The sequence below is a fragment of the Taudactylus pleione genome, unplaced genomic scaffold, assembly GCF_031769625.1.
Source record: "Taudactylus pleione unplaced genomic scaffold, aTauple2 ptg000734l, whole genome shotgun sequence".
NCBI classification, from domain to species: domain Eukaryota; kingdom Metazoa; phylum Chordata; class Amphibia; order Anura; family Myobatrachidae; genus Taudactylus; species Taudactylus pleione.
The window spans coordinates 2953541-2980959 of record NW_028285136.1 but is presented as its reverse complement, the minus strand read 5'-3'; the positions used below and the strand labels follow the sequence as shown (position 1 = coordinate 2980959).

The 27419-nt window shown below is 47.6% G+C and overlaps 1 protein-coding gene across 4 annotated transcripts in view; it reads left to right on the top strand.

Annotated features, from left to right (window-relative positions):
• The window catches only part of LOC148477220 (opioid-binding protein/cell adhesion molecule homolog), a 735935-nt gene that overhangs the window by 404837 nt on the left and 303679 nt on the right, over nt 1–27419 (top strand). For all 4 annotated transcript variants that reach the window (XM_088457022.1, XM_088457023.1, XM_088457025.1 and 1 more), the window contains exon 2: nt 20706–20790. In XM_088457022.1, the coding sequence (XP_088313148.1) occupies nt 20706–20790 (85 nt within the window). The remainder of the gene's footprint in view (nt 1–20705; nt 20791–27419) is intronic.

Sequence of the window (27419 nt, the reverse complement as noted above, 5' to 3'; positions counted from 1 at the left end):
CACAAGTGGTCCGCAGCTCGTACATACAGTAAAGGGTACACAGAACATTACATTACAATACAGTAACCAAAATATAAACAGAGCACAAGTAACAATTAGCAACACAATTCCCCATACACAGTACAGCTGGGAAGGTGAAGGCTGTCATACAAGTGCTAGAGAAGAGGCTGTGAGACAGTGGGGAGGAGGACCCTGCTCCTAGGAGCTTACAATGTAGCGACTCATAGCTTCATAGAGGCCTCATATGCTGCTGGGGGACTAGTCCCTTCCGATGCCCCCCAGCGGCATAACGATCCTTTTTGAAGCAAGACAATAGCAACGTTCCAGGCAGATGGAATTGGGACTGTGTTATCCAGGGCTATTTTTATGGAGAAATAGGTTCAGGAACTGTGTGTGGAGCTATGGAAAAACAAATATAAATATATATACCATATGTGTGTATGTATATATATATATATATATATATATATATATATATATGTATATTTATACATTCTGCACACACCAGTGGCGTAACTAGAGTATTTGGAGCCCAGGGCAAATTTGAAAAGGGAGCCCCCCCACCACACCGGTATGTGTGCGCGTGGAAAAATATGGGCGTGGTCACTTAAAAATGGGGCTTGTCAACATGACACACCCCTTTATTTTCACGCTGAACATTCCTATCCATATGCACCTTAACCCCAGTAGTACCCCTTATACAGTACCCCCAGTATGCAGTTGTGGTCCCTCTTATGCAGGCCCATAGTAGTGCCCCTGATACCGTATCCCCAGTAGTGGTCCCCCTTATACAGCCCCCAATTAGTTCCCCTTACTCAGTGCCCCCAGTAGTGGTCCCCCCAAATGCAGTGCCCTATGTAGTGTTCCCCCTTATGCAGTGCCCCCAGTAGCAGTCCCCACAATGCAGTGCACCCAGTAGTGGTAACCCCTTATGCAGTGCCCTTTATATAGTGCCCCCAGTAGTAGTCCCCCCCCCCCCCTATGGAGTGCCCTTTATATAGTGCCCCCGGCAGTAGTCCCCCCCCCATGCAGGTTTCCCAGTAGTAGTCCCCCCCTATGCAGTGCCCTTTATATAGTGCCCCCAGCAGTAGTCCCCCCCCATGCAGGTTTCCCAGTAGTGGTCCCCCTTTATGCAGGCACCCAGTAGTGATCCCCCCTATCTAGTGCCCCCTGTAGTGGTCCCCGCAGTGTCCCTAGCAGTAAGCCCCTTATATAGTGCCCCCAGCAGTAGTCCCCCCCTCCCATGCAGTGCACCCAGTAGTGGTCCCCCTGATGCAGGCTCCCAGTAGTGACCCCCCCCTATCCAGTGGTCCCTGTAGTGGTCCTTCCTGTTATTGCCCCCAGTTGTGGTCCCCCCAGTGCAGTGCCCCCAGTAGTAGTTCCCCCCCAAGTAGTGGTCCCCAGTTGAGGTTCCCCCTCCCGATTAAGTGCCCCCTGTAATAGCCCCCCCCCCAGTAGAGGTCCCCCCAGTGGTAGCCACCCCCATTGTGCCCCCAGTAGTGCTGACAGGTTTTTAAAAATATATATATAAAAACATACTTACCTGAATCCACGCTGCTGCTGCTCCCCCAGTCCGCGACACCGCTCCCGCCGCCCGCCAGTCCTCCCGGGCTGGCGCGCTCAGCATACTGGGACAGACGTCATGACGTCATAACGTCTGTCCCATTACCCACTGCAGGAGCCGGACGGAAGTCTGGCTCTTGCAGTGGGTGCTGCAGCAGTCAATGAGAGTTTATCTGACTCTCATTGGCTGCTGTTTTAACACACGCATCGCCGCCAGCGCTGGCGGCGATGCGTGTGTTATGCACAGCCTGAGCCCACCTCCTGGCGCTATTGGGCAAACGCTCAGGGGGAGGGAACGGGCTCAGGTGTGCAGCACAGGACCGGTGCTGGAAGCCTAGCGCCGGTCCTGTGTAAATGTGTAGCGCTGACCGCCCCCCTGCAGTCACGGACAGTTGGTAAATTTGTGATATTTTTATAAACCGGCCACCGGCGCACTGTATTCTGATCTATCATGGGGATCAACGTATTAGTGCCCGATTAGTCCTAATAAAACGATTTGGGGTACTTAAGTTGGTACAATTGCCTCTAATTAGCGTCTTTGCACAAGTGGTGAAGAATGGCATAAAGCAGTATTTTTTGGAGAAAATAATTAGCCCTGCCAAATTTGGGGTACCTGAAAATGGGTGGTAGCATATTTTAATGTCTCTAAAGTGCAGTTTTAATCATTGCGAATTTCCAGCATCATAAAAGCACCTGTAATCCCAAAAACACTTGACCCCTTCTTAGAGCACCCCCAGAACCTTATTTCACTAGTTTGCAAATTTGTCCCCCCACTTTGTGCTTTTTCGCCCCCAAAAAGTACCTTTTTTGGGTGTTATCCTGGATTTTTTTGACACAGTTGTCCTCTGGGGGGGCTGTCCCAAGGGTTCTCAGTGTTTTCCCCGCCTTTACACCCCAAAATAAAAATCTTGCACCTCTTATCTCCTGCTATTCAGAGGCGAATCTTTTTCACCAATTACATTGCATTGACTTTCCGCTTACGCAAAAAGCGGATGGAACTGAATACGGAGTTTCCGACAGGTGAAAAAACGCAATCGGCGATACTTTTTCGCGGATCTCGGCTTTTCAGGTCTAATTGAATACGGCCCTAAGTCAGAAACCGTCTGTGATTGGCTGGGACGCAGGAAGTCGTGCAATTTCATAGGCAAAAATGATTATTGTCCCAGTGCAAACAGGGACAAGGCATGTGCGCCATGTCGTCACCTCTAAACGGGACAGGCGGAGCCACTGGTAATTATGTAGACGCTAATAAAGGCTGCCCATTTGGTCTGCCATTGTGTTGGTTGCGGCTGTTGCACTCTGATTGGTTTAGATTTGCAGACAGAAGATATTTCGCAGAGACAGATGTTTTTACCTTTTAAATCCTGCTGTATTATGTTGGTTGTATCACATTTATTTGACACAATTTATTTCATGGGTACGAAACTGATTTCTGCACCAGATGCCCTATCACTGTGCTACGACCATAGCAGAGACTAATTGCGCACAACCTTTTTATTTTCACATTTGCTTCATCAAACGAATTTTGTTTAAAAAAAAATAAAATAAAACAAATGGATTTTGTTGCACAAATTATTTAGAGGCCCTACTCCAAATTTCCAGCAGCTACTTATCACAGTTGCAGATAAGTACGTACAGTATTGTACGTAAGGAGTCGGGCTAGCTGCCATAAAATGATTAGTTGATATAATTGATTTTATGGAGAAAATATTGTATTCACTAACAGCACCAAACAGCTGTCACCGCAGCTCTGCTAACAGTTCAGGCCTGGACCTCTGTAGTATTGTGTATAAGTTTGGAGGAAGTATATTTTTACTGTATCTGTGGCTGTAATGGGGATCAGAAAACCCTCTGAGACTAATCAAGCCCCAAGGTCAGGATATAAATAATAGCGTTATCTTACCCTGAATCATTGACCAATAAATATATGTTTAAATAATACATATGCTGGACCGGTGCAGGGCTTCTAGGCACCCTAGGCAAAACTTCCGCCTGCGCCCCCTCCCCCTTTGCACAGGTGGAGTGCCGAATAAGTTTTGCGTGGGTTGGGATGCTGCTGGTCAGAATCCCGACACCCATAAGGACAAAAGGATAAGTCCAGAGCCGTTACTAGACTTATTGGTGCCCTGCGCCAGAAAGCGCATTGGCGCCCCCCCCCTCCATTTTTTAAATAGGGACATAAGTGCACCGGAAAAATGGCCATGGCCTCATGGGGAAAGGCCAGGGAAGAGATGGGGGAGGCCAGGAGAAGCTGGGGGTAAAAGAAGTGGAAGCTACAAGTGAGAATGATAATAAACAGGAAAATTAACAGGCCCAAACAGCGCCCCTGCCCTGCGGTGCCCTGTGCCATGGCACCGGTCGCACTACCCTGTTCATTAAGGCCTCTAGGTGCCATCGTGCCCAATCGATGTATCCATTGGGCTTCACACTGCATTACCTTACGGGACCTATCTCCCCCTCTTATTGTAGCCGTGTTACGCTAGTATCAGTATTTCATGTTTACATGTTTCTATGGTGATGGTACACAGTAATGATTGCAACGTCGGGTGGGTGTGTGGTCCCGCTCCGGTGAGGCAGTTTGTTCACTTGGTGATCATATTTAAGGTAAGACACTTGTATTATGGCTGTATGTCCTGATGAAAATGCCAGTATTATAGGCGTTGGAACGTTGATATTTCAGCCACCTTTACAGTGTGTTTAATTGCATGGAGTGCCGCATCTATGAGGGGTATGTGTATATATATATATATATATGCGCATAAACATAATTTACAGTAGTCTGCAGACCTTGTATGTGTGTATATTTATATACTGTATGTATATCTTGCAAACAAAAAGACATTGGTCTTCTGCACTGTGCAATGGATCAATGTCTTTATGTTTGTACAATATATTTGTAGCTACATTGCTCTTGCAGCCCATTTAAACTCATCAATTTCAACTTATGTCAGGTGATTCCCTGGGTATTTGATAGCTTATATTGCTTTAGGTAGGTCCTGCTTTTAAATCTCTGTACAGATAGGCCTCAATTCAGATAAAGAGAAATAAATAAATAATAAAAAAAAATATATATATATTATTATATAGTCTGCAGGCCTTTGTCACAGTGCGATATATATACAAAGCCAGTAGTCTTTAGACCTTTGTCACAGAAAGCAGCTGTCAGCCTGTCCTGGGTATTCGCATTCTCTCTATGAAGCTGTTGGAGGGACAATGAGTAAAAGTGACCCCCTGCAACATTAAAAGGGAAAATGTCAGCGTTTGTTGAATGTCAGACTCGCTGACACGTTCTCTTCATGTGGCAAACAGCTGTTTAACGTGATAAATGGCAGTGGGAGCCCAGAGTGTTGCTGTTCCGGAGGGAGAAGTGTCACTCTACTCCCACTTAGACAGCATGGCGCAGGGCTGGGGGATGTTCTACACACTGTAATGTCTGTCATTCTCCTGCTCACCGTGGACCTGCCGGAGGATTTGCTGTTGTAGCTCTCTCTGTTCTTCACCTTCTCTACTACAATGTATAAAGGACTTTCTCAGTCTCCCTCACAGACCCTAAGGGTCCAGGTCAGGGGTCTTCAAACTTGGCCCTCCAGATGCTGTGGAACTACACATCCCAGCATGCACTGCACATAGTTTTAGCATGCTGTTATATCAAAAAGGTGGCAGTGCATGCTGGGATGTGTAGTTCCACAGCAGCTGGAGGGCCAAGTTTGAAGACCCCTGGTCCAGGCCCTGCAGAGGTTCCCCATCTGGGAGGCACAGAGAAATGATTTCATATACAGCAGTGGTCCCCAAACTTTTGTGAATCGCGGCGCCCTAGTGCATCAACATTGTTTACACGGCACCCCTAAGCCAAAAGTTTGTTATTCGAGAAATTCAGAAGAAAATGTAGTGAAGAATTAAAGTGAAGTACATTGTGCTGACCTGTCATCCTTAGGTTCTGCATTGTAGTGGTGGAAAGGTTTGCGCTTCTGTTTGTCCACATATATACATTACATTGACCATAAAGAATTGATTTGGTGCTGGACCACAAACCTGAGTCACCCCTGCAAGTGTACCGAGGCACCCCAGGGTGTCATGGCGCACAGTCTTGGGAACCACTGATATACAGTATAGTGGGGTATCGGGGGACACGTTTTACTGCTGCTGTAATAAAATACGAGTGTAAGGAAAATATTTATCCGCACTTTGGCCCTGATTCAGAGCCGGACGCTCTGACCAGAGCGCTCGCTCTGAATAAGGGCCCACCTCCAGAAATATGGGGCGTCCTCCTGGACGCTCGTATAGCTGTGGGAAACCACCCACAGCATATACGAGCGTGCAGGATGATGGTCGCGATGGTCTTGACCATCGCCACTGCGAGCCGTAGCCTACGGTTGAGTTTCTCAACCGCAAGGCCCGGAGTGATTTTGGCTCTATCAGAGCCCAAATCACTCCCACTGACATCACTAGTGATGTCAGTGGGGCCGGCTTCTGACGGTAGGCGTTCCCTTGGGACAGCCGCTCGCGAGTGGGTCTGAATCAGGCCCTTTGGCTGTAGAATTTATTTTCATCAACTTTCAGAAAAGACTAATACATTATTTTTCGACATAATCTCCCTGCTTTTCAATACACTTTGTCCATCTGTCAAGAAGCTTTTGTATTCCCTCATTTAAAAATGTTTTAGGCTGAGCTGTGAGCCACGAATGCACCGCTGTCTTCACCTCTTCATCAGACGTGAATCTTCATCCTCTTAGGGCCTCTTTCAGGACTGTACGCTCAATGTTTTTATCAGACGTGGACAGGCGTCCGGCTCCTTAATGGCTGACACTTGTGCGACCTTCTTTGAACTTCTCTCTCCATTCGTACGCACTTCTTCGTGACAAAACACTTTCTCCGTACGGTGCACAAAGTCTTTGATAAATATCGGCACCAGGCCACAAAAACGAATCGCTGCGCGCTGCTCTTTCGCACAGATCACAGGTGGGGCAGCCATTTTTTTCTTGCACTGCAGTCACACATGAACTGACGTAACACGTTCATACCAGGACCGGATAAGGCCCACATGGGCCTGGAGCTGAAAATATTCAAGGGCCTATACTCAGTGGCGGAACTCCCGGAGACAATGGAGTCAGTTGCCGCCGGGCACCAGCCCTGAAGGGGGCACCTGGCTCCATTGTCACCCGGGTCCTGGCCATTATACCCACTGTCTTGAGTTCTAACTAGTAGTAGAGGAGCCGCTGAGCGGTCAGCATCAGCAGCGCTCCTCCACCACGTCTGCACTGATTGTAATGAGTCAGCCTGCACCTCCAGCAAAAAACGGGCGTGTCGTCCGTGTTGCCACGCCCCATCCATGAGGCCACGCCCCTTATTTACCGGAGCCTTGCAAAGTACAGGTCACTCCCTCCCTGCCCCCTCCGGGTGCAAGCTGAGGAAGGGACGCCACTGCAGGTAGGTGTCCTGGTGCTGCAAGAGGGAACAGTAAGCTGTTGGGGGGGGGGGGGTCAGTAAGTGCTGCAAGTGGGTGGGCAGTGAACTTTGAGGGGGAGTTGAGCTGTTAGGGAGTCAGTGTGTGCTATAAGGGGGGAGTGAGTGCTGCAAGGAGGGACAGTGATCTATAAGGGAGGCAGTGACCTACTGTATAAGGGGGGCAGTGACCTATAAGGGAGGCAGTGACCTACTGTATAAGGAGGGACAGTGATCTATAAGGGGGGAAGTAAGCTGTGTGTGATGGTTGCAGTGAGTGTTGTGTTGGGGCAGTGAGCTGTGAAGGGTGCAGTGAGCTGAGCGGAGGTAAGTGAGTGCTGCAAGCGGGGCAGTGACCTATAAGTGGGGCAGTGACCTATAAGGGGGGCAGTGACCTATAAGGGAGGCAGTGACCTATAAGGGAGGCAGTGACCTACTGTATAAGGGGGCAGTGACCTATAAGGGAGGCAGTGACCTATAAGGGAGGCAGTGACCTACTGTATAAGGGGGGCAGTGGGATTTGCCCTTACAGATGTGTCCTTACACATCTTCCCTGCAATCATGCTAAAAAGCGCACCAGGTCCTGTGAGACTCTGCTAGCGCCGGGCGTTTTTTTTTTTTTTTTGCAGAAAATACCTCTTAAGTCGCAATGTGATGTGACTAGGATGCACCAACAGACCGCTGATTAATTTGATCTCCCTGAATTGCTTTTTCAAATGTAGGCATGTAGGCCCCATAGAAGTCTATAGGGTAACGCCATCTCTTGGCTTTCTGACACTTTATATAAATAGAGCAGGTGCCGCTGCTGTCGGGACACTGTAACCTTCAGAAAAAGAAAGAACAAAAGAGAAGTCAGTGATTTGTCTGCTATGTCCCTCTTCTTTAATACCACAGGGAAATTTGGCCTGCAACTAGTCCACTGCAGGAACACATGGCCTGCAACTAGTCCACTGCAGGAAAATATGACCTGCTACTAGTCCACTGCATGAAAACATGGCCTGCAACTAGTCCACTGCAGGAAAGCATGGCCTGCAACTAGTCCACTGCAGGAAAACATGACCTGCTACTAGTCCACTACAGGAAAGCATGGCCTGCAACTAGTCCACTGCAGGAAAATATGACCTGCTACTAGTCCACTGCAGAAACACATGGCCTGCAACTAGTCCACTGCAGGAAAATATGACCTGCTACTAGTCCACTGCATGAAAACATGGCCTGCAACTAGTCCACTGCAGGAAAGCATGGCCTGCAACTAGTCCACTGCAGAAAAATATGACCTGCTACTAGTCCACTGCAGGAACACATGGCCTGCAACTAGTCCACTGCAGGAAAATATGACCTGCTACTAGTCCACTGCATGAAAACATGGCCTGCAACTAGTCCACTGCAGGAAAGCATGGCCTGCAACTAGTCCACTGCAGGAAAATATGACCTGCTACTAGTCCACTGCAGGAACACATGGCCTGCAACTAGTCCACTGCAGGAAAATATGACCTGCTACTAGTCCACTGCAGGAACACATGGCCTGCAACTAGTCCACTGCAGGAAAATATGACCTGCTACTAGTCCACTGCATGAAAACATGGCCTGCAACTAGTCCACTGCAGGAAAGCATGGCCTGCAACTAGTCCACTGCAGGAAAACATGACCTGCTACTAGTCCACTACAGGAAAGCATGGCCTGCAACTAGTCCACTGCAGGAAAATATGACCTGCTACTAGTCCACTGCAGGAAAGCATGGCCTGCAACTAGTCCACTGCAGGAAAATATGACCTGCTACTAGTCCACTGCAGGAAAGCATGGCCTGCAACTAGTCCACTGCAGGAAAATATGACCTGCTACTAGTCCACTGCAGGAAAGCATGGCCTGCAACTAGTCCACTGCAGAAAAATATGACCTGCTACTAGTCCACTGCAGGAAAACATGGCCTGCAACTAGTCCACTGCAGGAAAGCATGGCCTGCAACTAGTCCACTGCAGGAAAACATGGCCTGCGGCTAGTCTGCAGGAAAATATGACCTGCTACTAGTCCACTGCAGGAAAACATGGCCTGCGGCTAGTCTACTGCAGGAAAATATGACCTGCAGCTAGTCTACCGCATGAAAGCATGTCCGGCAGCTAGTCCCCTGCAGGAAAACATGGCTTTCAGCTAGTCCACAACAGGATAGCATAGTTTTTTAACAGTACACCCCAGGTATAGTAAACATGCATGTTACTAATATACTGCAGGCCTACTACCGGGTTACTGAAGGAAAACATGGACTGCTGTATATAGCATTAGCTCTGATGTATACTATAGGTGAATACAAACTGTCCAGCATGGATAATGCACATATTTCAGGTGCTGTATACGAGGGGCTGAGTGGACCCTGTGGTCACTTATAACAACACCGGCCGCAGAGGCCTGAGCCTGTCAGAAACCCTTTGCGTCACACGCAGCTATTCTCAGATCCATCTCTAGGAGCGGCCGCAGTGGTGTGTGGTAAGAGACACGGGAGCGTTCCTTAATTTACTGTCCCACAGCTCCACTTCTGCCTATTGACGGACTAATTGCTGCTTTCTATTTGAAGAAATATGGATTGATATGATGGCTCCTCCGCTCCTTCCTGCCGTCCGAACATAAATTCTTCTGCTGAAAGGTTTTGTTCTCAAGGTGAAACGTACTGTAAAATATCAGACAGATATACTCCTATAATGCTGTTCAGGGCCCCGGTGATTGTAGTGAGGGCCCCTCCAGGAGCCAATGTGTCACATGGACAACTGATCTCTCATTACGAGGTTTGGAGAATCTTATATCAGCACCAGAATAAAGGACTGAGGGGCGCACTTATCAAAGGGAATTTCAGGTAAATTCCCCGAAAACACCTGTTTGCGGGGGTTTACCTCAAATATTAAGTATCCCCCAGATGTATAAAAGAGGGACCGCAGCAGGTATCTCCGATACCTGCTGCGATCCCTCCATTGCCGCCCGCAGCCGCCTCCCCCATAGGTTTCTATGTGGGATGCGATGCTGCCGAGTGTATCAATATCAGGAATGCAAAGCATTCCCGATATTGGCCCCAGCAGCTAACGCCATCTGAAGATAGCGTTAGCCACTGTAACCTATGGGGACTTACCGCATGTCAGCCGGCGGAGGGATCTTCCAGATCCCTCCGCCGGCAATGGGTGCCGCTCATGTGCAGTCAGCAGCCTCCGGCCAGATCGCAGGAACCATCACCCTGCATGTGCCGGATTATACATTCGGCCACTATGATCGCATTTTGCAATGCGATCATCAGGGGCGGTACTGCATGCCCTGATCGCATTGTAAAATGCGATCATTAATAAATGGGCCCCTGAACCTATTAAAGCCCTTGGGAACCCAGGGTGGCAAATTCCTCTATATAATGGGTTACGTGTATGTGTGTATCTATATATGTATGTATAAATATATCTTGTTATACACACTTGCTGACTTCCTGGCGGCGTTCTATCCGGGAGTAGAGATCCGTCAGAAACTGGCTTCCCCTCGCCGTATGCACCACTCAGAATCACACGGAGCTTTTGGAACACGCCCACGACACTCCCACAAGTGGATGTGTTTACATGCGATCACATTGTCACCGTACACTTCACGCCTCGAAACGGACAATATCATGGAAAGGCAGATCCGGCCACGTTGCATCAGACTCGGAATAGGATGGAGATATGAAAAAATGTGGAAATTTCAATCTGTGCGCAATGTGCAAAAATTTGCAGTTTGCCTCCGCGATACAGAGATCCACGCGGCTCAGAAGTAGCCCCCCCACTGTATGCAGATCCATTACATTTCTCAATGTCAGCTCAGTCTTAGTTGTTGTTACAATAATATTTATATAGATCTGATACTGATGTAAAGGGGCATACACACTCGATGATTCGCTTCACGAGCGACATCGTCTAGTGTTTCCCCGGCAGGGGTGTGCGCAGTGTCGTTAACGACATTGAGCACAAACACTCCCTCATTCCCGAACATGCAACAACCTGACAATATCATCAGGTTGGCCTGCATGTTCAGGTGATGAACGACAAAGACCAATGACCTGCGGGAGCGCACATCGTTGGTCGTTATCGTTCATCATTTTTGCGTACACATTTGCCGATATAGTGAACGATAACGATATTATTCAGTCATCCAGAATATCAGCAAGTGTGTACGCACCTTTAGGGTCTGTGGTTCTGTAGGTAATTAATCTCTTAGGTGCTACATATACCTACAGTCAGAACTGCATAATGATCCTGTCACTGTATAGTAGCACTCAGTATTGCTGACACCTGACAGTAACAATGTAAGGGCCTCGTGGATTAGATACACAAGTGGGTAATTGTGGCTAGGGGCTATGGGGGTCATTCAGACCCGCTCGCGAGAAAAGGACGCTTGCAAGCGGGTCGATGTTGCCCCACTGCGCATGCGCACGACAGAGGGAGCTCCGTCGTGCGCATGCGCGAGACCCGGATAGCGACGGGCTCTCCGTCGCTCCGGGTCTCGCACCAAAGGGGGCGTGCTGTCGATGTTGATTGACAGCACGCCCCCTTTGGTGGGCGTGCCGGCGGCGTGGCTGCCAGACTGAGGCGGTCCCATGGGAACGCCTACCATCTGAAGCCGGCCCCACTGACATCACTAGTGATGTCAGTGGGAGTGATTTTGGCTCTGATATAGCCAAAATCACTCCTGGGCTTGCGGCAGCGAGACCCTACCGCAGGGTCTCGTCGCAAGCCCAATGGTCGCGATGGTCAAAGACCATCGCGACCATCTTTTTGGCCGCTCGCATATGCTGTGGGTGGTCACCCACAGCTATGCGAGCGGCCAGGAGGCCGCTCCATTTTCATGGAGGAGGGCCCTGATTCAGAGCGTTCAGCTCTGAATCAGGCTCTATGTTCTGCCTCCTTTATTTATGTGTATTAGGCATTTATGTGTTGCATTTCAAACCCCCAAATTGTGTCCAGTTGCCACTGAATGTGTTTCTGTTTTATTTGTACTGTTAAGTGAAAACAGTTTAGAAATAAGTGATCATTACCCAATACTGGCTGTATATGGTCAGATATACAGCGACGTTATCTGTAATGTAAAGGTGTGATTACAGCTGCTGCAGCATTCGCCTTTAGAAGAGTTATTATAACAGTTTATTTCACTTTGCGCTGCAACTTTGTATCATTCAGTGTCACTGACTTGTGTCTGAGTATTATCCCTGTTTCATTGCATCTTAGACCCCCCTCAGCTCCTCCAGCCCGTGCCCTCCTGTCCCTGCTGCCCCCAGATGTATGGTGACAGCACTCAGACTAGAGCAAGACATCAGTGCCAGCAATACCGGGCGGCATACCTGTGGTACTGGGCCAGATGTGTAATGTGCCAGGATAAGGGCGCACAGCTGGGAGTACAGGGGGACTGATCATTCTGGCATACACCATGTACCATGCAGTGATTTCCCTGTCACTGAACTAATATGCAGTATATGCTGCCCTGAAGTGATGGAGCTAATCTGCACTGCCAAGGCTGAAAGCAGACATGACGCTAATGGGCCAACAGAGGGCGGTGCTGTGTCGTATTCATAATTCTGGGCTAAATTAAATTTGCTTCTAAGTGGAAATACTTAGGGTGGAATGATTGTCACTCTACAGCATAGCTTCAGGTCTGTGCAATTAGTTAATAAATCCAAACTTTTGGGAAGCTTTTGTTGGTACCCTGTAGTCTAAAGCAAGGTACACACTTGAATGATGTAACAAATGTTGTGACGGTTGTTCCAATCCCGCTAATCCTAGGGCATACGATATGGAGCGTACACACTACGCAGTCTTTTGAACGACGGCGTCGTAGCCAATTATTAATTTCTCCTTTACACAATATGCAGTCATCGTTTAGATCAATGGCAAACCGAGGAAAAGATTGTACCAATATATTGTGTGGTCGTGCAGTTGTTTGTACGCTCTACACGATGTGCAACACATTGCTCCTTGCATTATCCCACCTGACGTGCGGCCAGGCCCGCCAAGAGCCGTGGCGGGCCCTGGTAATAGGGGGCGTGGCCTAATTGTGGGAGGTGTGGGCACGCCCTCTTGGTGACAGGAAAAAAAATGATTTGCAGCGCCGCGCGCTGGGGAGGGGGGGGGGGCGCTTTCAGCCCCCTCAGCCCGGCGCAAAGCCAGTGGGGGCGCGATCAGTGTGATCGCTCCCCCGCACAGGCATAGGAGACTTCTGTGGCTGCTGCTCAGCAGCCACGAGCAGTCTCCAACTGCAGCTCAGCATACACTGTGTGCTGGGCTGCTGTAAGAGGGGGGGCGCAGGACCCGGGCCCCCGCCGGGCCCGGGTAATCTGTACCCGCTCCCCCCCCCTCTCGGCGCCCCTGCGTGCGGCACATCAGATGGGTACGAGGCGATGAACGGCGAGTGTAAATGATGGATTGGGAGTGCACACTGGGCCTGATTCAGACCTGCTGGCAAGCGCCTTGAGCACTCGCAAGCGGGTCAATGGTGGGCTCTGCGCACACGCAGCGGCTCGCTACAAAAGGGGCGGCTGTCGATGTTGAACGCCTGCCGTTTGTGGGCGGCCCCACTGACATCACTAGTGATGTCAGCGGGAGAGCTTCCGGCTCTATTAGAGCCGGAAGCTCTCTGGGGCTTGCAGCCACGAGACCCTACCACAAGAGTCTCGTCGCAAGCCCGATGGTCTTGACCATCGCGACCATCATCCTGGCCGCTCGCAATAGCTGTGGGTGGTCATCCACAGCTAAGCGAGCGGCCAGGAGGCCGCACGAAAAAAAAAACTCCCCTGATTCAGAGCGAGCGCTCTTTCAGAGCGTCCGTCTCTGAATCAGGCCCACTATACAATGGTCATTCAATTTGGTCGAAAGTACCAAGATTGCACGATATGTATATCATTTTAGGCCGTATTCAATTTGGAGCAAAAAGTCCGTTTCGACGATACTTTTTCGCCGATTATGTCATTTTCGCTGATTCAACTTATCCACGTGTTCAATTTGGCCGACTTTTCCCTGGTGTTGAAAAGTCAATGCAACAGACCTGGCGAAAAAGTATCCCCATTGAATAGGTGGCGAGAAAAAGTGCAGAATTCGGGTGCAGATTTCCAAAAACCACCCTGCACCCCTTGGACAGTCCCCTAAAGGTTATCTGTTTAAAAAGAATTAAAAAGTACCGTAGGACACCCCAAAAAACTACTTTCGTTATGGGGGTGAAAAAAACAAAGTTGGAGGACAAACTTCTAAAGTAGCGATATAGACTCGGGGGGGTCCCCCAAGGATGCCCCAGGTGTTTTGTTGATTGCAGGTAGATGCGGCAGGTGGATTTTTCACATTTTTGAAAACTTGATATTAGCAACTTTAAAATATGCTTGTACCCATTTTCAAGTACCCCGAGTTTGATGGGACACCTTATTTTTACCCAAAAAAGTTGCTAAAGGCTATTCTTCCCCACTTTACCAAAGATGCTATATAGCACCTATTGAGACCGTTTAAAGACCCCACATACCTTTAGCAGGGCTATTCGGGGGTACCCACAGTGATCCCCATGCCAATGCATCTCTTGGGGGGTGTCAGCCTGATTTCCACAAAACAACCAGAGCTTTTCGCCGATTTCCGTATCGCTGAGTCCCGTTTTCGACAATTTGGAATTGAATACGGGGATTAGCGAGGACGAGCGTGATACTTTTTTGCACCCAAAACCTGCGACTGACTTCAGATTGAATATGCCCCATAGTGTGTACTCAGCTTTATAATGTTAGTTACATGGTTCTTTTCTTATTTCACTTATGTTTTCTATGTAATATCCATTTAGTGTGCGTGCGCGTGTGTCTGTCTGTCTATATACGTAATATTACCTCTGTGTATTTATAGAAGTCTTCTGCAGGGTGAGTGAAGAGTGTATTTCCCTGCCGGAGACATGTATACCCCCTGGATACATATGTAAGGACATTCCCAGCTACTGTGTCAGACTCATCATTCAGGGCACCTTCAGGCGGTGAGAGCTGCAGCTATGGATAGAAGCTTGGACCACTCTCCTTGTTTGTGCATCAGGGAAACATGGAGAGGTGGGAAATTGCTGGTGTACCCCTTGTAGCGTGTACTTCCTGGTAACCCCACGGGGCTTACGGCTCACGGGAATTTTGAGAGATCCCTGTGTACACCAGAGTGTAATGAGTTGTAACGTCACACATGACCTACCTAACTTTATAAACACCTACATGTTACATGCATGTAATAAACACATGATGACCCAGATTCTATGTATAGGATATATGTAACGGTGCTTAAACAATTGCACAATCCGGATTATAATGGGAAACTATTGCCCAGGCAGTAACTGTGTAATAAAGGGATAGAGTGGTAGCTGGAGGACAGAGTATTATTGTGGTACGGAACATGTTCTAGGGTTTGGTGGTGCTGTACTGCTATAGAGGTGAGTGTTATGTATACTATACAGCTGCAGTGCAGAGGGACACACATTCCCACAGACTGTGTAATGGGAGCTGTCCACACTGGGTGGTTCTGAAATATGTCCCCTGCATGTGGGCAAACTACTGTTGTTATTGCTTACTTGTATAATATTATACATCATATTAAGCTGCTCTTAGATGTAATACACCGGAGGGGCAAAAATAACACAAGCAGCCAAGTTCATTTGAACAATGCGTGAGAGCTAGAGACTAACCATAAGAGATCAACATTGGTAAATACTGACAGGGAGGGTGAGAGAGCATTTTGTGGTGATATTATGGAGAAGAGAGAGAGAGAAACTGTGGGGAGGAGAGATGGTAGATTGGAGAAATATAATCTGATGGAGGAGAGAGACTGGACCTCATTCAGAGTCGGTCGTTGCGGCCGCACGGTCGTAAGGTAAAAGGGGCCTGATATGCAAATGAAGCGCTCGCATGTTGCGTCGTTAAGATGGGATCGTTAGCTGGACGAGCGAGGGGAGGATGCGGCCGTAAGACTAAAAATACGCCCCCTTCTCGTTCCCATTACACGTCATCTCCGGGCATATAAGGATTAATCGAGACCATCGGAGCTGGTCGTAGACCTTAAGGTTGACCATACCCTCTCTTAAGCACTACGATCAAGTCAGTGTAAAAACCTCCCATGTCACATGTGCCATGACACTACTTAGTTAATTATGCACTCCCATAAAACGCCGTTTGCATAGTCAGGCACGCCTGCGTTCGGATCTCCACTCCCCCGTTCACAAGCACCTTCCCCTGTTACCACCCACAAACGCCTCATCCTGTCACTCAAACTAACGACCTGGCCAAGTTGAAGGAGAGAGCAATTTCTGATCGTAATAGCTAGTTTGCGCATGCGCATTGCGAATTTTATGCATGCGCAGTTTAGCAAACATCGGTGGCGTACGACCGTGCGGCCACAATGACCGACTCTGAATGAGGTCCACTGTGTGGTGGAAAAAGACAGTTATGGAGAGAGATCGTATGGTGGAGAGAGATAGTACGATGGGTTCTCAAGCTAGGTCAGGACCCTGAACATTGCATGTTTTCCAGATCTCCTCACAGAACCACAAGTGAAATTATTTGCTCCACCTGTGGATCTTTTACAATATGACAGTGAGTAAATGAGTACACCTGTGCACCTGCTGGGTGACCTGAAAAACGTGACCTGTGTGGGGTCCTGGGGACTGAGTTTGAGAATCACTGATGTAGAGTATATGCAGGAGAGAGAGACTGTTTTATAGAAAAGAATAATATGATGGAACGGAAAGAGACTGTATGGTGGAGAGAGAGATTGCATAGTTGAAAAGGAGAGACTATATGGTGGAGAGAGACAGATTGTGGTGGAGATTGCATAGTTGAAAGGGAGAGACTGTATGGTGGAGAGAGACAGATTGTGGTGGAGAGAGCGACTGTATGGTGGAGAGAGACAGACAGATTGTGGTGGAGAGAGCGACTGTGTGGTGGAGAGAGACAGATTGTGGTGGAGAGAGAGGCTGGACTGTCCTTTCCATTTTTTTGATCCAGCTCAGTCATGCGCAAAACTGGGGAGGCTGACCATAACTAACACTTATCGCTCCAGGCCATTACTATCGGGTTATGTTTTTGATAAATGCATAGAATAAGTGCCAATAAAACACCATACTTATAGCGCAGTGTGGTGGATAGTAATAAACAGGTCTCTGTATGTGTGAAGGAGATTGAGACTGCGATAGAGAGCTGAATGTAAAGTGAGAAAGACAAAGGTTTGTATTTGGGAGGCGCTGAGCAGAGCAATCATTAACGGGCTTTGCATTGCACCCACATAGAAACATTAGAGCTCATTGTGTATAAGATATTCAAATGAGATTCAAGGGGCGGGGATATTTAGGGGGCATACAGTGGGTGTCAATGATTTTTGGTGATCAGGAGTCATTGCATAATTACATTAGAACAACCTGAATATCATCCAGACACATTTCATACAGCTATGTGTATTTACATGCACACAAACACCTATGTAACAATAATGCTATGCTACAACTAATAAAGTTGCACACGATGTTTCCTCCACTCTCATAATTCAAGGCGTAAATAGAGAAGTATTTTAGGAGAAACAAATGAAGTGATCTGATCTACAGCGGAGATTCCTTTTCAAACTTTGCTCATGCAGCCATAATGCTGCAGTATGCACATCCCCGATCCGCAGGGGAGGTTCCCAAATGTAGAATGTGTGCATTCAACTTGTTATGTTATAGGCAGCGAAATTGGAGAATTTGCTGCACTTCATGTTTTGTGGTTAGGAAATGATGCTTAAGGAGACAGACAGCAGAGGCAGGCCGAGAGAGACAGCGCTGTGGATGGAGGCTGAGACAGCTGGAGGTTGAGGTGAAGAGGTTGAGGACGCCACAGAGAGGGAGTGGGGTTGGGAGTCATAAAGTGAGAGGGGGTGCCTGAGAGAGAGACAGAGGTGGAGGCTTAGAGAGAGGGATGAAGGAGGCTAAGGGGTAAATTTACTAAAGTGAGAGTTTTTAGAAGTGGAGATGTTGCCCATAGCAACCAGATTCTCGGTATTCTCTTCTAGAAGGTGCTAGTTAAATGTTAAGTAGAATCTAATTGGTTGCTATGGGCAACATCTCCACTTCTTAAAAACTCTCACCTTAGTAAATATACCCCTGAGAGAGGGGGAGGTTGAGACTAATGCTGGGTACACACGGGACAACCAACGATATCGCTGAACGATTTCCCTGTAGTACAGGACAAACGATATTGGGAGTACACACTGTCCGATATCTTTCAGTGAAGTCATCTTGCCACAGGCAATCTGAACAGGCAATCGAGTTGGCCTACATGTACGGACGACCACAGATATCGTTATCGACCAGCGGGAGCGTGCATCGTTGGTCCTTCATTGCATACACACTGAACGATATGCATGATATTTCATTGAACGATATCGTTATTGTTCATATTGTTGAAATATATTGTTCCGTGTGTACGCACCTTTAGGGGTCCATTTACAAAGCCTTGGATTAAGATAATGTGAACGGAGATAAAGTACCAACCAGTGAGCTCCTAACAGACAGTCCTCACAGACAGCGGGCCTGATTCAGACCAAGTCGCAGGCGCTGAGGGCTCGCAACCGGGTCGATGGTGGCCCAGAGCGCATGCGCGAGACCCGGATAGCGACGTGCAATCCTTTGCACCGGGTCTCGTACCAAAGCGGGCATGCTGTCGATGTTGAGTGACAGCATGCCCCCTTTGGTGGTTGGGCCGGGGGAGTGGCTGCCCAAACAGAGGCGTTCCCATGTGAACGCCTCCGTTTGGGGGCGGCCCCACTGACATCACGAGTGATGTCAGTGGGAGAGATTTCGGCTCTGTTAGAGCCAAAATCTCTCTGGGGCTTGCGGCAATGAGACCCTACCACAAAGGTCTTGTTGCAAGCCCGATGGTCTTGACCATCGTGACCATCTTCCTGCCCGCTCACTATAGCTGTGGGTGGTCACCCACAGCTATGCGAGCGGCCAGGAGGCTGTTCTAAAAATAAAAATAGCCCGGCCCTGATTCAGAGCGAGCACTCTGTCAGAGCGTCCGGCTCTGAATCAGGACCTGTGTTTGAAAAAATTACAGGAGCTGATAGGCTGGTACTTAATCACTGTCCACTTTATCTCCAGCCAAGGCTTAGTGAATAGACCCCTAAGAGAGGGGGAGGCTGAGAGAGAGAGAGAGAGAGAGGAGGAAGGCTAAGACCGTGAGAGAGGGGCTGAGACATCGAAAGAGAGAGGGAAGCTGAGACAGAGAATATACTGAAGTCAAGAGAGAGAAAATCTGAGTCAGTGATAATCAAGGGAGGCCAATATGGGGAGTGGAGGGGGGGCAGAAAGACTGAGGCCAAGGCAGAGTGAGGTTGGAGGTCCACATAGAGAGCGAAGGAGACAGAGTGAAGGTGGGGTTGCAGTAGAAAGAAATGGAGACTGTCATGGAGAGATAAAGAGGTTAGCAGAGAGGAAGGCAGAAGGAGACAGGTCTAATGTGGAGAGAGAATAGGGGTGTGAGACAGAGGTAAGGAAGGAGGCATAGAGTGAGAGAGGAAAGAGCTGAGGGGCAGCAAAAGAGGGGATGAAGAGGCAGGAGAGAGACAGTCTGAAATGATGAGAGAGAGAACCTTCGATGGCGAGAGACAGTCTGAGATGCCAGGGGAGGACGACAGTCTGAGATGGGCGAGAGAGTGACACAGTCTAAGTTGGTGAGAGAGACCGTCTGAAATGAGGAGAGAGGGCGAGAAAGAGCCTGAGATAGCAAGAGACAGTCTGAGGTGGCAGAAGAGGACAAGACAGTCTAAGATGGCGAGGGAAAGAGACAATCTGAGATGAGAAGAGAGAGTCTAAAATGTTGAGAGAGGGTCTGAGATGGCAAGAGAAAAACAATGTGATATTATTGAGAGAGAGAACAAGAGTCTGAAATGGCAAGAGCGAGAGAGACTGTCCATCCCAGGCCAGAGGGAGAGAGAGACAGTATGAGATGGTGTGTGTGAGAGAGAGACTGTCCATCCCAGGCCAGAGAGAGAGAGAGAGAGACAGTATGAGATGGTGTGTGTGTGAGAGAGAGACTGTCCATCCCAGGCCAGAGGGAGAGAGAGACAGTATGAGATGGTGTGTGTGAGAGGGAGACTGTCCATCCCAGGCCAGAGAGAGAGAGACAGTATGAGATGGTTTGTGCGAGAGACAGTCTGAGATGGTGAGAGAGAGAGAGACAGTGTGAAAAAGTGATACAGTGCATAGTTTAAAATGGCAAGAGACAGTTTGAGATGGTGAAAAAGAGAGATGGGCTGAGATGGATATCCAGAGAGAGAGAGAGAGATGGGCTGAGATGGAATCAGAGAGAGACCAGCTGAAGTGCAGGATGAGGCTTAAAAAAAATGATATAGAGAGAGAGAGCCTGGGCTGATGGGAGAAGTACGGTGACTGTGCGGGGAGGGGAGTAAGGAGAGAGAGAGAGAGAGAGAGAGAAGGAGGGATAGAGGGAAGGAGCAAGGACTGAGGAGGGTGACGGCAGCATCGCAGAGACCACCACTAGTCACACACACACAGGCGGCGGGTCCCGGGGAGCTCCGGAGGGGTCCCGGGGACATGTAGCAGAGAGATCCCCGGGTGCAGTGTCAGCAGCTGGCTGGGTGTCGGGGGCAGGATGGGGGTCGCCCCCTGGAGGTGGCTGCTCGCCCTGTGTCTCAGGCTGCTCTTTCTTGTGCCCGCAGGAGTGCCGGTCCGGAGCGGGGACCCCGGCTTCCCCAAAGCCATGGACAACGTGACGGTGCGGCAGGGGGACAGCGCCATCCTCAGGTCAGACGCTGCGGGGTCACTGTGTCTTTGGGGGGTTGTTATGTTATGATGCTGTGGGGCCACCAGGGCAACAAGTCTGTATGTGCATGATATGGGGTAACTTATTATGTTGTGGGACCACCAAGGAAACACGTCTGTATGTGCATGATATGGGGGGTGATTATGATGCTGTGGGGTCACCAGTGCAACAAGTCTATATGTGCATTATATAGGGGTTATTATGAAGTTATGTCATGCTGTGGGGTCACCAGTGCAACAAGTCGTTATGTGCATGATATGGGGGTTATGATGCTGTGGGGTCACCAGTGCAACAAGTCTATATGTGCATGATATGGGGGGTTATTATGAGGTTATGTCATGCTGTGAGGTCACTGGCTGGAGCCCCATAGTGGGTGTGTCCCGTCTATACTTCAGATTATGGGGGCTAAACCGTCATATAAGGGGGTGTAAAAGTGCCTACAGCAGGGTAAGGGTATTCCCTTACTGTCACCATAATGCCCCCTGTAAGCAGTCATATTGGGTAGTAGAAGTGTATAATATAGAATAAGGGCATGCATTCCTCTACTGTCACTAGTATATTATAATGCCCTCTGTTAGCAGTTATATTGGGTACTAGCAGTGTATATAGCAGAATAAGGGCATGCATGCCTCTACTGTTACTATAATATCCTGTGTTAGTAGTTATATTGGGTGGTAGAAGTGTATATAGTAGAATAAGGGCATGCATTCCTCTACTGTTACTATAGTGCCCCGTGTTAGTAGTTATATTGGGTAGTAGAAGTGTATATAGTGTAATAAGGCCCAGGGCATGCATTCCTTTGCTGTCACTATAATGCCCCCTGTTAGTAGTTATATTGCGTAGTAGAAGTGTATATAGGGCATGCATTCCTCTACTGTCACTATAATGCCCCGTGTTAGTAGTTATATTGGGTAGTAGAGGTGTATATAGTGTATATAGTATAATAAGGGCATGCATTCCTCTACTATCACTATAATGCCCCCTGTTAGTAGATATTTCGCGTAGTAGAAGTGTATATAGGGCATGCATTCCTCTACTGTCACAATAATGCCCCCTGTTAGTAGTTGTATTGGGTAGTAGAAGTGTATATAGTATAATAAGGGCATGCATTCCTCTACTATCACTATAATGTCCCCTGTTAGTAGTTATATTGGTTGGTAGAGGTGTATATAGTAGAATAAGGGCATGCATTCCTCTACTGTCACTATAATGCCCCGTGTTAGTAGTTATATTGGGTAGTAGAAGTGTATATAGTAGAATAAGGGCATGCATTCCTCTACTATCACTATAATGCCCCGTGTTAGTAGTTATATTGGGTAGTAGAAGTGTATATAGTAGAATAAGGGCATGCATTCCTCTACTATCACTATAATGCCCCGTGTTAGTAGTTATATTGGCTGGTAGAGGTGTATATAGTATAATAAGAGTATGCACTCCTCTACTGTTACTATAATGCCCGTGTCAGTAGTTATATTGGGTAGTAGAGGTGTATATAGTATAATAAGGGCATGCATTCCTCTACTATCACTATAATGCCCCGTGTTAGTAGTTATATTGGGTAGTAGAGGTGTATATAGTGTGTATAGTATAATAAGGGCATGCATTCCTCTACTATCACTATAATGCCCCGTGTTAGTAGTTATATTGGGTAGTTGAGGTGTATATAGTACAGTAAAGGCATGCATTCCTCTACTATCACTATAATGCCCATTGTTAGTAGTTATATTGGGTAGTAGAGGTGTATATAGTACAGTAAAGGCATGCATTCCTCTACTATCACTATAATGCCCCCTGTTAGTAGTTATATTGGGTAGTAGAGGTGTATATAGTGTATATAGTATAATAAGGGCATGCATTCCTCTACTATCACTATAATGCCCCGTGTTAGTAGTTATATTGGGTAGTAGAGGTGTATATAGTACAGTAAAGGCATGCATTCCTCTACTATCACTATAATGCCCATTGTTAGTAGTTATATTGGGTAGTAGAGGTGTATATAGTGTATATAGTACAGTAAAGGCATGCATTCCTCTACTATCACTATAATGCCCCGTGTTAGTAGTTATATTGGGTAGTACAGGTGTATATAGTGTATATAGTACAGTAAAGGCATGCATTCCTCTACTATCACTATAATGCCCCGTGTTAGTAGTTATATTGGGTAGTAGAGGTGTATATAGTGTATATAGTATAATAAGGGCATGCATTCCTCTACTATCACTATAATGCCCCGTGTTAGTAGTTATATTGGGTAGTAGAGGTGTATATAGTGTATATAGTACAGTAAAGGCATGCATTCCTCTACTATCACTATAATGCCCCGTGTTAGTAGTTATATTGGGTAGTAGAGGTGTATATAGTGTATATAGTATAATAAGGGCATGCATTCCTCTACTATCACTAAGTATAGTAAAATGGACCAATGAGCAGTTATATTGCTAAAAGGGATGAGTAGGGGGGGGGGTAGATAGGTAAAAGTAATGGCCCCTATGTACCACTGTGTAATTGTCACCTGCCTCAGTGGCATCTGTGTCTTTGAGGCTTTCTTGTGTAGTAGTATACAGTATTGGCTATTCAGACTTCATTATCTATTGTGGAACTAGAAATTCCAGCATGCCCATTCCAGCTTACAACACAGCCTCCTATTTTGCAGCTATACTGGAATTAAGTTTGGGGTTCAAATCGCTTTTTTACCCTGAGAGAACCAGCTTTATGTAGTTATGTGTTTTGTCTGTACAGAAATAAAAGTCCTATATAATATATTCACTTTCTTGAGTTGTAAAAGAACAGGTCATGATAGGATTTTACCAGGAGAGGGCACTATTATCCCTGGTAAAGTTTAGATGTATGTAGTTTCTACCCCAAATATTTGTTCATTTTTGTGTATGTGGGGGTATAAATAGCATTCAGGTGCTGAAAACTTTCTGGAAGGCGCATTTCACACACAGACACACACACACACACAGACACACACAGACACACACACACACAGACACACACACATACAGACACACACACACACACAGACACACACACATACAGACACACACACACAGACACACACACACACACACAGACACACACACACACATGCACAGACACGCACACACATGCACAGACACACACACACGCACAGACACACACACGCACAGACACACACAGACACACACACACACAGACACACTGCTGCTGATATTGAGCTGGGAGCAGGACAAAAAAACTTAAAATAAAAAAAAGCACATGGTAAAATTTGGTAAAAACTTGGTAAAACCATCTTGCACTGCAGGGGGTGGTGTGGGGAAAAGGGGTGAGGGGATTTAAACTGTGCAGAGATATTTAGAGTTGGGAGGGCCTAGCCTAGCTGACCTCTACATTGCAGTGTAATGATAAAACTGTCCAGTATGGCTACATGCAAAAGCCTCCAGTATTTACCCTGCATAGATAATAAATAAATATATTTGCACCCCTTGCATTGCAACATGGTATGTCCAGGTGCAAAGTTGCTGTTTTGTGGGGGGTTTTTTGTTCCCGATTTTGAATCAATCTCACTGTGTAGTGTATGCGTGCACCTCTACAGGTTCTATGTCTTATGACTGTGCTGTGAACATTGCCAATGCTATATCGATGTTAATGAAACAGGTTTGTTATTCCATCTATTGCAATTAATCTTTAAGACTGATTAGTCCCATTTCAATCATTGCTGAATATCTCCAGGCTATATATGGCAGGTTAAGAAAACATCTGTTTGTCTGGAGGTAGCCCCTATTGTGTTATGCTGACTATTCTCTTCTTATATGTATCATCTCCATTCCCTGTTATGAAATTACATTGTATGCCTATCATTTAGAGTACCGTTGATGGAAATGCGCTCACCTGAAGGAGTGCCTGTCTGTGCTTGAGCTAAAGACTGTGCTCTACCTGTGATTTAAGGCCAGGTACACCGGAGAGGGCCCAGGGAGTGGTCAGCACTAACACATTGTCCTTTCAGGTAGGGATCGGTATGAGATGCTGGCACTTGGGATCCTGGCTGTTAGAATCCTGTTGCCAGCATCCCGAAAGGGTTAACATACCGACACTTGCTGGTCGGTATGCTAACCCTCCCCCTCTCCCTACCATAACCCTCCCCCCTTAGTGCCTAAACCTAACACCCCGATACTTACTTTCGGTATCCCAGCGCCAGCATCCCGCCGGGCTTCTGACCACTGTCGGGATTTCGGCGCCGGTAATAGGAGCATCAGCATCCAGACCGCCAGGATGCTGAACGCATACCTTCAGGTAGACAGGTGTGTTATAAGAGTTAGACAGTAATTAGATAGACAATGGCTAGTTAGACACCAGGTGTTAGACAGTCATTAGTTCGACATGGTCAAAAGGTCGACACACTAAATGTCATCATGTAAGAAGGTCGTCAGGTACAAATGGTTGACAGGGTCTAAAGCTTGACATGAAAATGGTCATCAAAAATGGTCAACACATTCATTTATTTTGTTTTTTTTAGCCGTAAACTTCACCCTAACCCTCCCTCACCGTCTGGGTAAGTGCCTAACCCTAACCCTCCAGTAAGCGCCTAACCCTAATTAAAAAAAAACAACTTGTCGATCATTTTCATGTCGACCTTTTGACCCTGTTGACCATTTTTACCTGTTGACCTTCTTACATGTCGACCTCTAGTGTGTCAATATTTTGTCCCTGTCGACATTTTGTCCCTGTTGACCTATTGACTGTCTAACATCTGGTGTCTATCTAGACATTGTCTATCTAATTACTGTCTATCTACAGTCCAGAACCCCAGGTAGACACAGCAGGTGACTTTATGTGGGAGAAGGACAGATGAATTCAGGGCCCAACATTGAATCCAACCTCAGGGGCCTAGTTTTACTTATAAGCACATTATAGGACACACAGGAGTAATGTGACCATATAAGTCCACATGCTCCCTAATATCGATGCCCAGTCTGAGACAGGTGCAGAGAAGGAACCATCATGGTTTGTGTTGTAGATTGCAGAGTTATATATTATAATGTTATAGTTATTAGCATTGTTTTATATAATATAGACTGAGCGCTGTGTTGCTGACTCAGGGGGTCATTCAGACCCCCTCGCGAGCGCAGGACGCTCGCAAGCGGGTCGATGTTACCCCAATGCGCATGCGCACGACGGAGGGAGCTCCGTCGTGCGCATGCGCGAGACCCGGATAGTGACAGCCAAGCTGTCGATGGTGACTGACAGCACGCCCCCTTTGGTGGGCGTGCCGGGTGCTTGGCTGCCAGACGGAGGCGTTCCCATGGGAACGCCTACCGTCTGGGTCCGGCCCCACTGACATCACTAGTGATGTCAGTGGGAGTGATTTTGGCTCTGATAGAGCCAAAATCACTCCAGGGCTTGCGGTCACCGAGACCCTACCGCAGGGTCTCGTCGCAAGCCCTATGGTTGCGATGGTCTTGACCATCGCGACCATCTTTTTGGCCGCTCGCATATGCTGTGGGTGGTTACCCACAGCTATGCGAGCGGCCAGGAGGCCGCTCCATTTTTAGGTAGGAGGGCACTGATTCAGAGCGAGCGCTCTGGTCAGAGCGTCCTTCTCTGAATCAGGCCCTCAGTTCTGGAGGTAACTCTATGGAGCTCAAATGAAGTGCGTGTGTGTAGCCATAACATTAAAACCACTGACAAGTGAAGTGATTAGCTCATTACAATGGCACGTCAAGGGGCGGTATATATTAGCCAGCAAGGGAACACTCAGTTCTTGAAGTTGACATGTTGAAATTATGAAAAATGGGCAAGTGTAAGGATCTGAGTGACTTTGACAAGGGCCAAATTGTGATGGCTAGACGACTGGGTCAGAACATCTCCAAAACGACAGGTCTTGTGGCTGCCCAAAGCCCATTGATGCGTTTGGGGAGAGAAGGCTAGCCCATCTGGTTCTCTCCCTCAGAAGAGCTACTGTCCCATTCCCACCTCCAAGATTTGGCGCGTGCTGCTCCCTACCTCTGGAACTCTCTCTCTTCCTATCAGACTCGACACCTCTCTACAAATCTTCAAAGTGGGCTCTCGAGACCCACTATTTCATCAAAGCCTTCCAGCTCTCACCCTAACCCGCTGCTACTTGCTCCTTCCTCCCTGTCTACCCCACCTGTGTCACACCTGTTTGCCTGCCCCGCCCCTTTTAGAATGTAAGCTCTTACGTGCAGGGCTCTCTACCCTCTTATTCTTCTCCTTATACTGTCATCTACTCCTCACTTGGGCGCCTAATACCTGATTGCTTACGGCCTGTTGCTTATTTGAGTGTTATAATCACTAATGCAGCAATGTTTATATTGTATTGTACTGTACGTCACTTGTTGCTTGTTCACTTATTTGTCTATGTACTATGTAAGGCGCTGCTGAACACTTGTGGCGCAATATAAATAAAGGATAATAATAATACTGTAGCACACATTGCTGGAAAAGTTACAGCTGGCTATGATGGAAAGGTGCCAGAACACACAGGGCATCGCAGCTTGCTGCCCAGCCAGAGTGGCCATAATGACCGATGCCCACTGACGAAAGCGCCTACAATGGGCACGTGAGCGTTAGAGCCATGGACCAATGAAAGAAGGTGGCCTGGTCTGAT